We start from the raw sequence: 17,992 nt of genomic DNA on the forward strand, positions 1-17,992 counted from the left end.
ACAAGACCAGCCAGCAGAACTACAAAGGAAAACCAGGAAAGGATGAACATGAAAGTATTTTTTTTTATTAAACATATTATTGCTATAAAATGTTTTGAACCCAAACACAGCACGCTTCCCTCACTGCCCAACCCTCCCAGTAATTTGTGCTTTTTGACATTTCTGCTAGCTTATACAACACACTGCGTCACCATGAAGAAACTCTCCAAACCAACCAATGGAGCAGGTGTACATGGGGGAGTTCTTTTTCCAACAGGGAAATGTCAGCATGAAGTGAGGGAATGCCCATTAATCCTTCTGTACTTACTCTTAAACAAGTGCACTGAGAAACAGAAACACAGCCAGAGAAAACCAGTGAAAGAGCCTCAGGCAACCACCCCACCTCACCATTAACAAGTACATGATAAGAATTACCAACCATGGATTAATGTCGCTCTGTTGGTGACATTTCACTGCAAAAAAAAATAGTAATAAAATGTATCGCCCCTAAAAATCAAGAAGAGTTGGTATTTCACTCTATGCTCCAAAGTAGGAATTACAAATATCTAGAGTCTAGAAAGCCAACACAGAATATATATGTTTTTTAGAAAAACCCACTGAATTTAAAAATACAGCAATGTTCTGGTGGTGCAATGATACCTTAGCACATTTTGAATAGTCCAAGTAATTATTATTTACCTGCCAACCTATGAAGAAAAGGATAAACAGCCTTTTTAAAATACAGAATGAAAACAGAATGAACATAGGCAGATCATGCAGATGTGATGTTTCAAATGCACAAGACAGGCTATTTAGCAAGCATTACATGGGATGCAGCCAAAAGCTGTCATCCTTGGGATGCAGCCAAAAGCTGTCATCCTTGCCTCCGCCAGTGTCAGAACTCAAGGGAAGGTCATCACCCAGCAGCTGGACCTGTACAACATCATTATCCAGTTTGCAATTTGCCACCAAGTCCACCTGGCAGCAAAGAGATGTACTGCTTTTTGGGTTTGGAGAACCGGAAGAGCTCCACAGGACAAGCCCAAAATCTGTGAACAAAGAGCACTCAAGGAGCAGACAGGCAGAGCTCCAGTGAAAGAGGAGCCTTTATTCCACAAGGAGGTCAAATCTCTCTGCTTCTTCAAACTCCGCGTTCATCTGGGCTGCCCATTCATCCAGCTGTGATACCTGAAAAGGAACAGAGAGGCTTCAGCTAAAAGGGTGGCTCCACTTTGGTGACCCTACAAAATAAGTCAGTGGTGTCCAAACTTTTTTCAAAGAGGGCCACATTTGATGAAGTGAAGGGCTGTGAGGGCCAACCTTTTTTTAGGATTGAAGTTGTTGATCCTTTTTTATGATTGAAGCTGTTGAGATTTTCTAAGGATTTTACCCCAGGAAATAAAGTGCCACACGGGCCGGATTAGGTCCTAGCAGCACAAAAGCGCTAAAGGGAGAAATGAGATTCTGCGCTCTAGAGAGTTAAGCGTATTTGAAATGTATACCTTAATGTATGAACTGTGTGTGGTTAAAAAAAAGATTCAAATATTATAAAAATTAAGCAAACCTATGTTATTGTTTATGCATATTATAGGGCCCTGTGGAACTGTGCTTGTCACCCTTTTTTGAAAACAGGAAACTGTACTTGTTAAAATGCCAAAATTCCCTGCCAAGGTGACCCAGGTTCTGAGACAAGTAAGACTGAACTCTACCACTGGAAGGGCTCAGCAAATTAAGAACGTGAGCCTACAATTATTCTGCTAGATATGGGGATGGGAAAACATCTAAGCAGGGTGCTAACCATTGGGCAATGCTGCTCAGTAGAAGCAGCTTTCAAGGCCTTAGCAAATATGGCCAACCGTTTCCTGTCTCCACACACGTGCCCTTCAGGCAATGTTTGAAATTCCCCAGGTGTTTTGCGACTGGCATGTGTCCAATTACAACTGGAAATCTCAGGATGCCAGGTTGGCGACTGACATCTCCCATCAGGATGGCTCTTCAGCTTTCTTAAGCGGGTAAGCAGAAGAGCTTATTTATTGCATTTACACTCCACCTTTCCCCCCGAAGGAGTACAAGGTTCACCCACCCCTAGTGAATTCCTACAATGACCCTGTGATGTAGATTAAGAAGCTATGACTGGTCCAAGGTCACCTAGTGAGCTTCATGACTGAGTGGGGATTTGAACCCTGACCTCCCAGGTCCTAGTCCAACACTCTAACCACTACACTACCATGGCTTCCTACAGCACTTTTGCTCTGGGGCAGATGTATAAATTAAGTCAGTGAATAAATATGGGGAAAACAAAATGTCACTCAGAGAAGGATCTGAAATATTTTCCTTGAAACTTGAATTTGTTTTATTCTTGATTTTTTATTTGATGTTTTAGTGTGTTGTAAACTGCTGAGGTTTTTTCTTTGAAATATAAAGCAGTATAGAAATGAATAATAACAAATTTCACTGGGGCGGGAGGGAAAGATGCCTAGACATTCCACTGTGGTGACTATAACCTAGATTTAAGGTGCCATTTAGTGATCAGTTATATATCTGAGTTTCTAACATTGCTTCCAGGATTGCCAGGATGTGGCCATTTCTAGCCCTCCATGGTGCAACTTCAATAGCAAATAAATTTAAATATAGCAATTTAAAGTGCTCGATAAGGCTTCCTGTGCATTATCTAGTGGAGATCCTTACAACAAGACCATGTTACACTTATCACAGGTGTAGGGAAATATTTTTCAGCCACAGGGCCAGATCATTATCTCTCCAATCCCTGGGAAGCCCAATTTGACAGATGGGTGGGGACCCCCACATGTCAATCACTTGACACTGCAGTGATGTTAGGCGACTCTTTTCTTTTCAGCAGTGGAGCCCCAGGAGCCCAGTTGGTGCAGACTTTAATATCCATGCTATGTCCCCCTTTCATGCTTCCCACGCTCCATCTGAAACGTTATACTTACATCAAATTGTGGCATCTTCTTCTTCCTTCGTTTTTCCCTGACAAATGAAATACCTGGGATGTCTGTGTCTCTCTCATTGATGGCTCCAGGTTCTGCCACTGTTGACTTCTGGGGAACAGCTGTGTTCACAGGAGAGATGTTGGCGAGCTCACCTGGAACCAGAAGCTTATCAAAGCCAAAAAGTGTTTGCCGCTTGACTGGGCCATGGGTAGGTGTGGAAGTGTCCGACAGGCCGGAGCTGGGAGACTCTTGTCGCCTCCCCAGGAAACTGTGGCTTAAGGGGTTCTCCAGGCGGCTGTAAGACCGGCGTACTCTTTTTGGCCTGGCCAGTTCTTGCTCGTCATCAGCACTGACTGGGGACAGGAGGTTGGTCCCTGCCGGTAAGGCCTCGGCCTCAGGATGCAAAGAGCTGTGCAGGGGAGAAGGCTTCAGTTCCACCTTGGCATTAGTTTCAACCTCTGTGGTTCTCAGAGGAATGTTTTCCTTGTCTTCTTTTAATGAATTCTGTAAGAGAAGATGCAAGCTTAACCTTCAATAGGAAAGGCTTTTGCAGGTGGCAGACATAGCACGCTATGCTGAATAATGCTGAAAAGAATACTTTATATGAGTGTTTTTGTATGCAATGTTTGGGAGGAAATAAGATGGTAAATAACAAATAACAAACTAAATATTGATGTATGTAATTTTTATTTCTTAATTATATTTAGTGGTAGTATGGCTGTATTGTTTTTTTGTAACATAAAATCATTCAATAAAAATTAATATTAGAAAAAAGAAAAAAGAAAACTCCAGCAAGAATGCCAAATGATTAACTACCTGCCTTGGAACAAATTAATTTAAGCCTATTTGCATATAGCCAAAGTAACAATGTTATGTGCCTTTCAGGTATCAAATATATCCATATTCATTTGTAAATTAACAACCCATCACATTGCGGGTTGGGATCATCTTTAAATAGCTCTTTTTTCATTTCATTGTGCAGCGACACACCAGAATCAAAGAGGCTTAAAATAATAATTATAATAGGAACAAGTGTGCCTGTCATTTACAGCATCCCTGCTCCAACATTGGCAAGTTAAAGTTCACAGCCCTGATGGAAAGGCGTGGCCTTTCTGTTAACCACAGAACCTGGTGCTTGAGACTTACCCTTGGACTCCGACGAGGAATTAAGGCTGTTTCTTTTATCTGGTTTGGAAAAAGGAAAAGAAAACCCAAATGAAAATGCATTCTGCTGCCAGAACTGCTGCTCCTGTGGATCATGCCGCCTGAGGCGGTTGCCTCCCTGCTTCAGAGGGAGTGCAGTCTCATCCAGAACAGGTAACAGAACTATTTCTTAGACATGGAACCATTCTTCCACAGGGCATCTTTCTTGCCAGGATTCAGATTCAGTTAACTGGCCCAGACCAACACTGCATTCAGGGTCTGACCCAGGGTCTGCATGTCCCCTCCTGATCTTCAAGGTAGATGCACTATAGCATTAACATTTTGCGAGTATTTGGATTTACTTGTTCTTTAAGAGCAAAGTGTAGATGAAAAGAAGAAGTGGTGAGCAGGTGTGAAGGACAGAGTATCACACAACTACAAGCAGCAGGGAGATTTTTTGGTGGTAGCAGCTTTTCCAACCTCCATCAGAAGCTTCAGCATGTCTTCTTTCAGTACAGTTCTTCAAAAGATGTTGAGTTATAGTCCAATTCTTAGAGCGACCAGTTAACTACTAAGGAAATTTGTGAATTTCAAAACAGGAAACTTGATTTAACTATCTTTGCATCTGGTCACCCTAAAGAGTGGCATGTAAGTACAAAAAATTAATCTGAAGGGGATACTATGTTGCAGTTTGGGCTCTAAACTGGGTCCTGGGTGCAAAGAGGCTAAAGGTCGGGGGGGGGGGGAGGAAGAGAAAGAGAAAGAGAAAATCCATAGGTGGCTCTCTCTGCACTAGTGGAAAATGGCACCAGGCCTCTAAAACTAAACATACCTGCCGATTTCGTGGCATGATCTTTTTCACAGTGACCGGCCGCATTGCAAATGGTCCAGATGTCTGTGGAGAAGACAAGTAACAATTGGCGTGAGTGTTGAAAGGGAACCTTAGTAGAAAGGGTTATGCTCCTTCTGTCCAAAAGAACCCCAACACCAGCCTTTTGCTAACAACTCCCTAGGCACATCAGCTGTCAAAAAAGCACATTGGTAGAAGCAGTCATAGTTCAAGCAGGAGGAGCGCACCCAGGGAAAACACACAGGCTGAGGCGTTTCCAGCCCTGATCGCAGCCTGGGCAGGAAAACGGGAGAAACGTTTCCACCCACCAGTTTGCCGCCTGGCACTTTGCTCGCCACCGGGCTCGGCTTCCCCTGCGACACGGGCTGAGCCGAGGGCGACGCGATCCTCTCCGACCGGCGCCGCCGCGAGGGAGAAGCAGCATCAGTATTAACAGCACCTGCGAGAAAGGGACCGAGAGAGAAGGGCGCTCAGCAGGAGCGAACCACGGGGGAATCCGCAAGATCTCCCGCGACCCCCCTGGGCGGCCGCTCTGGATGTTGCTCGTTCCCGCCGCCGCACTAGCAGCGGCCACCCCAGGCGGGCTGGGCTCGGGCAAGACAGACGCACGTCCTGGGGGCAGGATCCCAGGCGGGCCCCTTTGTGCGCAGCCAGGCCGCCAGCCAACGGGACCCCACAGCCGAGGGGGCCTGAAGGTCGCCCCAAAGGGAGGGAAGAGCGGGGCTGGGGGCGCTGAAGGAGAGACGGAAACGGCCTGACCGACTACCGCCCACCACAAAATGGGCGCCTCTTCCTCTCTTCGCCCCCCACCGCCCCCTGCTGATAACGGCCCTCTGGTAAAGTCACCCCCTCCCCGCTCACCTGCCCGGGCCTCCCCAGCGGAGCGAGCCCTCCTGGGCCCTTCGCGGCTTCCTCCCGCCATTGCGGCCTGCGGGCAGCTTCCCTTCAAGATCCTCTTCGCCGTTGAATTCGCCCGCCACCGCTTCGGCGGAAGTAGCGTAAGGGAAAAGGCGCGGCAAGGGAAGCGAGTCGCCGCTGTAGCGCCATCTTGGGAGAGGCCGCCGCGGCCGCTCCGCGCGGCGTTCTCGCGAGGTTAGCGCCGCTCGCGTGACGCTGGGGATGATGCCATCAGAGCGCGTCCTCCCCGGAAGAGACGTGGCAACAGGGCCAACAGATGAAGGCATCGTCGTCCCTCCTCCTCCTCCTTCCTTTCCGTCATGGCCACGCCTCTTCCCCGGAATCTGTGAGGGGAATCCGTGAGTATCGGCGGACCGTCGCGCGGGGCCGGTAAATAAGGGCTAGGGCGCCGAGGGATCGCGTCACTCGGACACCTGGGTTCCTTTCCTGGTGCAGGGCAAGACTCCTGGGTTCCTGGCAGGACGGGGCTGCAGAGCAGGGCGCCCGGATCCCCTTCTGAAAGAGGAGCGGCAGTGGGGCGATCACTACTCCTGGGTTCTTCGCGGGGCGTGAGCGTCGCTGGATCCGGGCGGGGCGGCGGCTGGGATGCTTGGCTGGAAGAGATGACGACTGGCATGTGGGTGGGGGGAGAGAAAAGCTTCTGTGATTTTTAAACATCTCAGTCTTGAGGGTGCTTTCGTAGAGATATCTCCAGTGCACCTGGGACTAACTTGGGTAGTGCAGTACTGTATTTGTGTGGGCAGAGTATTGCTCTCTCCGTGGGCTGATTCTGTTATAGCTCCTCCTTGCCTGAAAGATCAGGGAAATCAACAGGTCTAGCTTCCTCTGCTTTTGCAGCGCCATGTTCCTCAGTGTTACCTGCTGTGTTTGGGGGTGGGAGGTGGAGGAGAGAGTGCAAATGTTGTGGGAGTATTCAGATGGTGGCAGTGTAGATTCTGGACTCTGCTAGTGAGGAACGTGCAGGAATTGGAGCCAATGATAAAGACTTGGGGCGGAGGTTGTGTTTTGCTAATCTGGTACCTAGGTTGGGTTGGAAAGCCTTCACCCAGGCAAGACAGTAATCCCTCTTTCTTTCCTTTCCTAGCTTTCTTTGGTCCTGAGTTGGCACTGTATTTGCCATCATGGGGCTTTGTAAATGCCCCAAGAGGAAAGTCACCAATCTGTTCTGTTTTGAGCACCGGGTGAACGTCTGTGAGAACTGCATTGTTGCTAATCATGCCAAGGTAAATGGGGCCACGGGCTTAAGGGTGGAGGGTTGAGACTGGGCTAGAGAGTTACCTTTTGCCAGGACACAATGTAATCTTGGGAAAGGGGGATTTTAGGTTCTCGTCTTTCTCCCTTTTCCTGCTTTTGTTAGAAACACGAAAGCAGAATATTGAAAAGTATTTGCCTTTATGATGGGGTGTGTGAGAGGAACCTGCATCATTCAAGATTTTGGGCTATAACTCCCACCAGGGCATAGCTGTCAACTGTCCCTTATTTGCAGGGAAACTCCCTTATCCCAGCGCCATGTCCCGCTGCTGTCCCTTATTGATGATGTCCCTTAAATTTCCTGGGTTTCAAAGGAAGCAGCTCCTCTCCCTCCCTCCCTCCCTGCCGGCCAGGGAGGAGGGGGGCTCCAACTGTGTTGCTTGGCTGCCCGGCCCGGCCCCCTCCGGCCTCCTCTCACCAGCCTCGGCCCCTGGGAGCCCCTCCCCGCCAGGACTGAGGAGCCTTGAGAGGAGAGTGAGGGCAACCATAGAGAAAGCAGTTCAGAGAGAGGAGGCAGAGGCGCAGGCAGGTGTTCCAAGGGCTAACCATAGAGGAGGAAAGCGGAGGAAGGACCGCAAGCGCTTCTCCCATAGATTTGTAGTGGTAGATTAGCATAGATACTCTGATCTGTGGGTTTACTTTGGGCACTATTTCCCTCCCCTTCCTCCCGCCCCACCTGATGGAACTGAGAGCTACAGATGGAGCACGAGAGAAAAGATACAGAACTGCAGCAGCATCTTTGTAGCTTGGACTTCGTTTTGCACGAAAAGTGGTTGCTGCTTGTAGTTATTTAATTGCAGTGTTTCATCAGCTGGTATCTTGAGCAGCAACCTCTGGAAATTAAGGGCTAAAAACCAGTGCTGCTCTCCAAAATTATCAGGTCCCTTTTAACTTTGTATTTCAGCTGGCCGACTAAAATCCCTTATTTTGGCTGCTGATCCCTTATTTTCAACGCTGCTGGTCCCTTATTTTCAAATCTGTACGTTGACAGCTATGCACCAGGGGCACACGAGGATGGTGGGAGTTGTAGCTCGAGGGCCACGGCACCATCTCCCCTTCCCTCAATTGTTGCTCTATGCTGCCTTTCCAGAAGTGTGATGAAGTGCCTCCTGGGCATTGATTTCTAAGCTGTTCAAACATTTGATGCAGAAGGGTGGCTTTTTGTTGCCCTTAACCTCAGCCTTCATTGGCTTTTTTTACTGGAGCTTGGAAAGTTGGTAGAGGGAAGAACCTAGAACCACTTCTGTATCAACAGCTACTAGGGCCAAAAGAGCCAGTCCATATGATCTCGGTCAGTTGTTCCGATGACGAGAACCTGCTTGCCATCAGTAAGAATCAGTCTCACACAGAGATGGGTTGAAGAATTCTGGCTGCTTTAGAGCTGCTGCAGCACAGCCTTTATTGTGTAAAGTCAGAAAGATACAAAATACAAGGAATGCAACTTGTTCTCAGCCAGCAGATAAGGGCCATCACACTAGACCACGCAGACGATCAGGCTATGTTACATGGACCAATCATTTGGGACAGCACGAGCTATTCACGCGCTGTTCATGCTCCAAGGATGCTTTTAGCTATGAAACCACCCTGCAATAATAAGAACTTTGCTCATGCTCTTATGTACAAGCAATCATTTTCCCACATTCCGAGGTTTTTCCCCAGCTCTCCTGCCCCTTTTATTTTTTTAACTTTTTGTCAATCTGTGTAAAGCTGCAGTTGCACAAATGATATCACCATATGTGATTTACCTGTACATAATAAAGAAATAGGGTTGGTTCTGATTCAGTTATGCGACTGTCTCCTTCCTTCAGTTCGACAATTCCCTAAGCACCCTCTTAGTAACACCTACTCTGCACCAAGTTCAGACCTCTCAGACACACAAAAGTAGGCTGTGTTTTCCTTTGGGGATCTTACTAGACCTGAGCATCTTTAGAAATCTTTGTTATTGTTATCGTTATCATTGTTACCAATATCCTAAAACTCTGGTGCAACCACACTTACCCTGAGCCTAATTCCCTTTTGCCAAGCATTTGCCTCTCTTTTTCTTCTTCTAGTGCATTGTCCAGTCATACCTGCAGTGGCTTCAGGACAGTGATTACAATCCCAACTGTCGGCTGTGCAATACACTTCTCTCCACTAAAGAGACAGTCCGGCTGGTCTGCTATGGTCAGTAAAAGTTCTCTATGCTCTCAGGTGTGACATCCATCCATGAAGCTAGGTCTAGGCTCTGCAAGCAGTAACTGCTAAACTTAGCAAATCGTCCTCCTGAGGCCATCCAGAAAATGCCCCCTTTCCCTGGACCTTGAAATGCCACTGCAGCAACTTTAAAGTTGGCTTCATGCAAATAGAGAGGCAGGAAAATGTTGATTGTGGAAAGAGGGTGGGGTGTTTGTGGGAGATTCCCCCTACTCCAAGTCTGCCAGAAACCTGTAGTTGGTTAAGGCTACTGGGAGGGGGAAACTACAGTTCCCAGTATTCATTGTGGGAAGTCATGTGCTTTGGATATGCTTTAGCATATGGTGTGGTTCTGCCCTATCTGTTCCCGTCCCCATGAGAAGGTTCACCCTAACAGATCCCTCACCCCCGTTCCTGTAGATCTCTTTCACTGGTCCTGCCTCAACGAGATGGCCAACCAGCTGCCGAAGAATACTGCCCCAGCTGGCTACCAGTGTCCCAACTGCCAGGGCCCCGTCTTTCCACCGGCCAACCTTGTCAGTCCAGTAGCATCAGTACTGCGAGAGAAGCTGTCAATGGTGAATTGGGCTCGGGCTGGCCTTGGGCTCCCGCTGGTAAGAGGCAATTCCAGCATTTTTTGTTTTTGCTTTATTCTAAGGAGGGCTAATTGGAGGCATAAGAAAAGCTGGGTTGGATCAGGCCAGTGGCCCATTTGGTCCAGCATCTGTCATAGAGGCCAATAGAGCATAGAGCATGATTTGCCTACAGCCTGCTGCCAGGTAGAGAAGTTCTTGCTGTTCTTAGCTTCTGGGATTGTCTTGTGAGGAGGAAAGTAAGTGATGCAGCAGTCAGCAAATCATCCTTGATGGGGAGGGGGAATCTGCAGTGGGCTGCTCATCAAGCAGATTCCCAGATGGCAGTTCCCTTTTTCCGTTTTCCTCTTGGGGACTGGACCAGTTCCATGTTTCAACATGTGCAAACGGTTCCCACTTGGGTAAATCCAGGGTGTTTGTATCTGTGGACAGACAGACATATCCATGGAAGTGAAGGGTCAGCTTCAGGGCATCTCTGCAAGCTGGAAGATGAACCTCAGCCAGGCCTGCTGGACTGAAGGCGCAGATTCCAGGGCCAGAGGACTTTCTGCACCCACTCACCCACTCGCACGTTTCTTCTGCCTGCTGTTGATTTTCCTAATTAGACTTAAATTTTGCTTTCATTCTGCTCAGATTGATGAAATGGAGACAGTCCAGGAAGCAGAGCCTCATGACACCGCAGACTACACAGATTGGTCCAGCTTCACGGGTGAGTATTGCCAGAGTAGGAGGAGCCAGGCACTGTGACAGCTGTTCCGTCTCTTGGCTGCTGGTCCCACCCCTCTTACCCCTCTGGCAGGGTCTCCTGGCATGATAACACAACTCCTTTTCTCTGGAGGCTTTGTGAGCGCAGAGCATTCAAGGTGCCCCACTCAGGGAGACAACTGTGCTTAGGAACTAACTGGGGAGGGGGCTGCATTTCGCAATTCCATTCCCATTGGGAGATTTCCTACCCCTCTCCCCCATGAACATTGCAAGCAGGAAAGTTGGGGAGAGGGGTTACCCTCATAGCAGCCAGAATCTCTGTGTTTGGTGGAAAGGAATTGCCATGGCCTCAAACTGAAGATCTTGCCCCTTGAGGGAAGGGGCATGGCCCTGGTGACCCTGGGTCTCTAGCCTAAACTTGTGAAGAAGTGTCTCAAGCACATGAACCAAGCCTGCTCTCTTCCAGCCTTGCCTCAATTACCTCTCCTCTCTTTCTCGCCCCATATCCAGTCCTCAACTCAGAGGAGGCTGTGCAGCAGAGCCCCCATTCGGCCTTCTCTTACGGTTCAGGCGCAAGCTTCCCCTCCTCCCAACAACAGCAAAGCATGAACAACGGGGCGGTGCAGGAGCATCAGCACACGGTCATCAGCATGAATGCTTTGTCCAATGACCCCGTCACCATTAACGCAGGTGGGGGACCTTTCATCCAGGGAAGGGTGCTGGTGGGGGAACAATACTATCTCCCCCGCAATGGAACGTGGGCTGAGGAAGAGCATTGGGACCTCATGCCTTTTTGCTTTCTGCCTTGCTGCTTGTGGCCCGTTCCTCTCAGATGTGAAGCTGGCAAATGAAATGAAATTGGCAAATGGGGCAAATTGGATTGTGGAAAGCAGGGAAAGGAGAGCTCTCCCATCCTACTGATGCTGCCAGTTGGCGGGCAGATATTTAAGATGGACAAAAGGAAGGACTTTGTACAGCACAGACCACACATAGTTGGTTACACACCCGCCTTCTTCAGGGGTCTCCCTGCTACTGCTCTTTTGATGATCTTCTTGTCTCCTTGGGAGTCAGGAGGGCAACCTCACCCCAGTAGCGCCCCTTGATCAGGGCAGGAGCCAGAGGGTACTGCTCTTCAGTTCTGCAGTCCCCAGGCAAGCGGCAAGTTGGAGCCAAATGGTTTTCTGGCATGGAGGGCAAGGCAGGCAATGAGGAGAGCCATGCCCATGCCTGGCACGCAGGAGGTCCAGGGTTCAATCCCTGCTGGCATCTCCATTTAAAAATGAGGATCAGGGAGCTGCAGTAGCAGCAAGAGGTGTTGGGAAGACCCTGCCTGCCTTCCTGGAGGGTCAGTTCTGCTGGTCAGTTTGTGCAGAGGCAGCAGCCCTTGGCTCAATGAGAGTCTGAGCTGGGACAGAGCAGCTTCTGGGATGCTCTCTGGGCCATCCTCATGCATATCAGGGTTTGTAAAGTGGGTTAGGCCATTTTTGTGGGGGTGGGTGGCCTTTTCCAACCCATCTTCTCTATGCTATTATCCGCTCCTTTTCTGGCAGCCTCCTCGCCACGGAAAGTGTATGACACCCGGGAAGGCGGGGGCAGCAGGGCTTCCGAGGCTCACGTGGACTTTGACGAAGACAAGTACCGGCGGCGGCCAGCGCTTGGCTGGCTTGCCCAGCTGCTGAAGTAAGTTCAGAAGAAGCTGCAGCCATTCAGAGTGGGGCTGGCCAGAGACAAGGGGGCCTCCTGTTCCCATGGGGCTGATGTGGAATCTGGAAGGCTTCTATACAGGCTGGCATGAGAATGGTAGAGACACCAGATACAGGAAGAGTCTGGGCTTATACTGACAGAAGGGCGGGAAGCCTAAGTCCCAGTAGGGAGGGGCAGGAAGCTGTTCTGTGGTGTGTATGCAAATGTGGGCACATACACACTCTTCTTTTTGTTTGTTTCTACCTTCAGGGAAGTACTGCCTTCACATTTTCAAACACAGCATTTGGGCTATGATGTTGTACAGGAAGCCAAATTGAGCCTCATAGATTGAGCTCAGTTTAGCCTTGATTCCAAATATTTCTCTCTGTCTCATCATCCCTGTTCTGAATTGACTCATCCTTGTAATGTGGAGAGGGCTGAAATCCACCTAGCAGGCTGGGAGGCACGAGGTCTGTCTCTCGCCCCAAACATCCCAAGCTTCCCTCCATTACCTTCTGGGTACTCGTCTTTTTTATTTGATCTTATAAAATGTTTAAATCAAAGTATGTTCAACCTTCCAATTGCTTTCCCCCCACCTTGGATTGTGCCACTGAAAGCAGGCACTTATTTCTTTAGCCTACTTATTAAGGAACTCCTTTCAGAAAATGCCTTGTTCCTTACTATTCTGTCCCTAAGGCTTTCCTCCTCAGCTGTGTCCTCACAGCAGCTCAGCTAATGTCTAGAAGGAGCTCACAGTGCACCAGTTTGGATTTCGCCTCTTCCCTGCTTGGAAGGAGCTCTTGCTAACACTTTCTCTCCTTCCTCTTGCTGTCAGGAACCGCTTCAGCTCTAGGAAGCAGCCCCGCTCCATGATGCAGAGGTTCGTCATCCTCCTCCTAATTGGTGGAATTGGTTTCCTCACCCTTGTCATCATCATGATGAAGGTGGGACGGGCCTCTGCCGACCACGACCCCAACTTGGACCCCAAGTTCAACCCACACATCCGGGTTGGGCAGGAGTGAGTGGGGGGGCAGCCTCTTCCCTGCTGGGCTCCCTTCTCTGTTCTGGGCGCCCCTGCCCACTCCTGGAGAAAGTTGGACTGAGGAGAGTCCTGGAATAGCTCTTTGGTTGCAATCTCAGCCCCTCCCAGGAAGAAACAGGGGACCACGGCCACTCCTGACAGCTTGGACAAAGAGACTCTGGTGATGGAGTCGCCCTCTTCCTTCTGTCTTCTGCAAACTCAAGCTGGAGCTGGGAACTCTCTTTTTGCATTTTGGGGGCCCCAGAGAGCACCCCACCCCTTTCCTGCTGCATCCAAATGCCGGGATGGTCACAGGCGGGAGAGGCTTGCTTTTCCTGGGCCTCTCCCCATGACACTACAGAGAGGAATAACAGTTCAGTGGTCTGCATCTGCTTTTTCTGACTACCACTCAGTGGAGTACCCCCAGTCTTCCTCCGTTCACTGATGTGAAATGACAGCTGCTGAGTCAGCAGAGGAGCTCTCTCGCTCCCCCCGCCCCCGTCACACACACACCAACCCCCAAAGTTTCATTGGCTTTCTTTTACTGAAGTGAAAAGCCCATCCTCTTGGCTCAGCTTTTACTAGCAGCTGAGATACTCTGTTTTGTTTTTCTCAGCTTTGATGTTCATAATTATAAAGGAACTATGGAAACCAAGCACTCCCCACACACCCCTGCTCCCTCCCAGTGCCCTGTAACAGTGTCGGTAAAAGAGTGGGACCAAGTGGGGGTGGGGAGGAGTTTCCTCCCTTTGACCAATTTGGGGTGGGAGGGGGTTTCAGTAATAGGCTTCTGCTGTTTCAGACCCACCTCAGTGCTTTGCTGTGGGCTACCTGAATTCCATGAACATAGGGAAGCCCTACTTCGATCTCCTTTTGGTCCTGGCAGGGCTGGTGCGTGGGGGCCCAAGCACTTTACCTAAGGCAGTTGTTTTTCCAGCACAAGGGTCTGCACCATCCCCAATAGCTTTACTTAGCACAACTGTAGCCCCAAGGAGCAGGTGCCTGCTTCTTGCACAACCCATCTTTGCCCTCTCAAGTGTGCACCTCTCAACAAGGCGTTTGCAGCTGGAGAGAGCACTGGGGAGGAGGGAGTAGAATCCCCCTTGCCACAATATTCTGGCAGTAATGGAGACATGGATAAATGGCTCATTGTCAGCTCAGCAGAATGCTGAAATAGCAGAAATCTAACTGAAAGCTGGCAGCACAAGTGGGGTTTGTTTTTCCTGCTTTAACAGTGCAGTGGCTGGGATCGTGGGTTCCATGTTAAGTTTATTGTGGCAAATGTGATGCCTGTGTACCATTATAGAAAAGACTGAGTTGGCCTTGCAATCCCAAGCACCATCTCTTTCTGCTCATCCACCCCGCAGACCTCATGCTGCAGGGCTGGTAGCAGCTGGGTGATCCTCAGACCCTGCTCTTCAACAGAGAGGTGCTGGCCCCATTCATAGCAGTTTGGAAAGGGAGTGGGGCACACAAGCCTTCCCATGATCCCTTGCAGCAAGGAAAGGTTATTTGGAGGTGTCTGTCTGGCATTGCCCCAGCAACGTGACTGTGTGGCTCCCTGACCACCTCAATTCTCTCTTGGTGAAAATAACAAGACTTTATTACACCTGAAGCAATAGACCTGTTTGTTTGTTGGTGTTCCATTAAACTCTCTTGGTTAACCCGAAACTGTATTTGCCCCCTCCCTTCTTCCTTGGAGGCAAACGGGAACAAGCCTGGGGAGTGCCCCCCCCTTTTGAGAATCGCTGCTTAGTACTGTTCCTCTCTGTAATCAATGGTGGCATAGTCCATGCTGAAGCGGGCAAGGAAGGCGACAAAGTTCAGGGCTGGGCAGAAAGGAGAGGAAGGCATCAGTAATCATTTCAGTACACACACTGCTTTTTCCCAATTGAAAGATGGACATCTGAAGTCTGACATCCTCCACACAACCTAGGCTGATGAGTTCTTTCAGTGTTACTTGTGTGCTACAGACATGCAGGCCCATTGGGAATGCAGCGCTAAACCATGGTTTAGCTCTATGGTAATAAGCCATAGGCTTGCATATTTCCCCTTTCCCTCTCCGCTGGCATGGCTCCCATGAGGAAATTCGAAGTACCCACTTTCAAACTATTTAGAATTCCTTGTTGCTTCTCAGTTTGGCGGAACTCTGGTTAGCTTAAACTGTAACCTGAGAAGCTGCCTCATACAGAGTTAGGCCATTGACCCACCCAGCTGAGTACTGTCCCCGCTCCACTGATTTGTAATAGCTCTCCAAGGTTTCAGATGAGGGACTTTCCCAGCCCTACACAGAGATGCTTCCGAGGACTGAACCTGTAACCTTCTGCATGCGAGGCAGATGCCCTGACACTGAGCTGCAGCCCTTCCCTTGGTTTGTTAATAAGCCAGGACCACAGACCAACAACCTGATAGTGGCAGCACCATAAACCATGGCTTTGATCCTACATTTCAAAGCAAAAGCAGAAGCTTCCAGTCTCTTCACTGCTTTGGCAGAGGAGACTCGTTCACAAACCACTAACATTATGCGAAAAAGTACGTTGTGGCAGGGGAGCTGAAAACGCTGATGGAAAAAAGTGACTCCAACACAGTGGAGGGGCCCACTGCTTTGAAGCAAGCAAGTTTATGCATTTCTGGGTATGACAAAATGTGGAATGGCTGACAGCAGCCTAGGAGGTCAGGGGAAGTTGAGTCATTCAGTAGGGAGTTTGGCCTAGAGGACTGGGTCTTATGTCTGGGAAGCATCAGGGAAATTGCCCTAATTTGCACAAAAGATTCCAATTCAATCTTTCCCAGAAAGCTCACATCACTGGGCTTGAAGGGAGCCCCAGAATATGTGGTGGGTCCCCATCCCTCTAGTTCCCCAACTTGCCTTACCGAAAGATGTCATGGCAATGTACATCAGCACATCGTCGTCTGCTTGTAAAGTGTAGATCGCTGCCAGCAGTGCCCAGTAGAAGCTGGTTGTATGTGAGGACTGCAGAAACCAAACAGAAGGAGCAGAAGTGATTTGTCTTCAATGATGGAAAAGTGGGAGAGGGGAATCATCTCTATACTCTGATGCACTTCAGTCTGGTGGATTAAGATGGAAGGGGGCAAATGGGACACTTTTCTAGATGCTTATTGCAAACCCCCATTACATTTGTGGAAAAGTTAGTTTAGAATCCTAGACCACATACCCCAAATCTCTCCACATCCATTTAATCTGGAGTGAGTCTCAGCATGCTGGTCATATTCAAGAACTTTTTCCATTAATTTAGAGTCAAGGTTAACCTTCCTGGTTTTCTATTTGCAATGCTGAATGCAGATTCAGCAGTGCATAAAATTAAGTGCACCCATGACCACCAAGTCAGGATGTTTAAAACGGAGACAGGTAGAAGGCAAGACCTACAGTGGGTGACTGGTAATATTTTATGTATTTATTTTCTTAGCACTATTTTTATAGACTGCCCAATAACAACAGAAACATTTAAGATATAAATGGTAAGGGCAAGAATATATAATGAAGAGTAACAAAATTCTACCAACAGAATTAAAAACATCAACCTCAAACTCAAGTAACACTAAGAATATTTTAAAACAGTTTTCAGGATTTAATTTTTGAAAGAAAGAGTTGATGGTGCTGGAAATACGACAAAGGAGCTTGTCTGTTTTGGCAGAGCAGTCTACAACTGAAGTGCTATCACTTCTAAATGACCATCTTACTCTCCTCGAATTTGTCTTGTCCCCTTTTAAAACTGTCCAGGTGTGTGCCATCACCTACATCTAACGGTAGTTAATTCTCTCATTTACCCGTAACATGAGAGCCAGTGTGGTATACTGGCTAGAGTGCTAGACTAGAACCCTGGAGGCCAGGGTTCAAATCCCCCTCAGCCAGTCACTTCCTCTCAGTCTAATCTACCTCACAAGGTTGTTATGGGGGTTAAATGGCAAGAAGGAGAAGTGTGGATGCCACCCTGAGCTCCTGGGCTTCTCTTATTCAGTCTTCACTGGATGATCCCACTGGGTTCTTGTATTGCAGGAGAGAGAAACTCCTCTGTCCACTTTCTCTACATCATGTACAAGTTGACACACCTCTCATGTCCCTCTTCAGTGCTTTTAAACCTAAACTTAAAAGACTCAAGCATAGTGACCTTTCTTCCTAGGGGAGTTGCTGCATGCCCCTGATCATTTAAGTTGCCCTACTCCACCTCTACAACAACCTTTTTGATAAACAGTGACTTTGAGATTTGAAAACACAAATTAATGCCAATTATTTATGAAGGGACAGTGTGTCAATGTCCATCCTGATGGGTTTGGTACTTATGCACCAGAACTCATCCATTTTCTACAGTCGCAAGCACCACCAGGGAGTTTTTCTTGTGTAAGCCTCTTTGAAATGACTGCCTGCAAAATAGAGGAAATGTGTGAGAGAGACAGGGAGAGAGATAGAGCTTTTTACCAATAGCACTACGGTAAAATGGAAGCTCATGAGGTCCCCCCTTTGGGAGACGAAGAAGTGATACAGGTCACCAATGAGAACACCTGTGTGAATGATGAGCATAAGGATAGAGCCAATGGTGTAGATGACTTTGCTTGGGAAGGTGATAGTTATGAATGGATCCTTCCAGCTCATCCTCTCTGCCCCTCTGCAGTTGGCTGCTTCATTGATTTAGAACTCTGAGGAAGGCAAAGCACATTCAGACAGCCCAGCCTCTGACAGATGCAGATCCTGGCCTGCTGAAGT

The 17,992-nt window shown here is 48.6% G+C and overlaps 3 protein-coding genes across 7 annotated transcripts; 1 reads left to right on the forward strand and 2 right to left on the reverse strand.

Annotated features, from left to right (window-relative positions):
• Positions 1 to 43: 43 nt before the first annotated feature.
• On the reverse strand, positions 44 to 6,018 carry CDCA5 (cell division cycle associated 5). Its single transcript, XM_083715422.1, has 6 exons — positions 5,788 to 6,018; positions 5,235 to 5,365; positions 4,909 to 4,971; positions 4,080 to 4,118; positions 2,934 to 3,437; positions 44 to 1,167 (listed from the first exon to the last, which is right to left on the reverse strand). Exons 1-6 carry the CDS (start codon positions 5,846 to 5,848, stop codon positions 1,087 to 1,089), a joined length of 879 nt encoding a protein of 292 aa, XP_083571548.1. The 5' UTR covers positions 5,849 to 6,018; the 3' UTR covers positions 44 to 1,086.
• On the forward strand, positions 6,010 to 14,940 carry ZFPL1 (zinc finger protein like 1). 5 transcript variants are annotated; one of them, XM_083715417.1, is made up of 8 exons: positions 6,010 to 6,182; positions 6,929 to 7,067; positions 9,147 to 9,258; positions 9,688 to 9,881; positions 10,494 to 10,569; positions 11,076 to 11,255; positions 12,116 to 12,245; positions 13,084 to 14,940. In XM_083715417.1, the coding sequence occupies exons 2-8, from the start codon at positions 6,966 to 6,968 to the stop codon at positions 13,268 to 13,270; spliced, it is 981 nt and encodes a 326-aa protein (XP_083571543.1). In that variant the 5' UTR covers positions 6,010 to 6,182; positions 6,929 to 6,965; the 3' UTR covers positions 13,271 to 14,940. The 5 variants fall into 5 exon arrangements, with proteins under 5 accessions (XP_083571543.1, XP_083571545.1, XP_083571544.1 ...); XM_083715419.1 differs by having other exon boundaries at positions 6,073 to 6,169; XM_083715418.1 differs by having other exon boundaries at positions 6,076 to 6,213.
• TMEM262 (transmembrane protein 262) lies at positions 14,858 to 17,984 on the reverse strand. The gene is made up of 3 exons (XM_083715423.1): positions 17,708 to 17,984; positions 16,144 to 16,243; positions 14,858 to 15,098 (listed from the first exon to the last, which is right to left on the reverse strand). Exons 1-3 carry the CDS (start codon positions 17,879 to 17,881, stop codon positions 15,022 to 15,024), a joined length of 351 nt encoding a protein of 116 aa, XP_083571549.1. The 5' UTR covers positions 17,882 to 17,984; the 3' UTR covers positions 14,858 to 15,021.
• Positions 17,985 to 17,992: the final 8 nt, after the last annotated feature.

Source organism: Podarcis gaigeae, assembly GCF_964106915.1.
Source record: "Podarcis gaigeae genome assembly, chromosome: 16".
Classification (NCBI taxonomy): Eukaryota; Metazoa; Chordata; class Lepidosauria; order Squamata; family Lacertidae; genus Podarcis; species Podarcis gaigeae.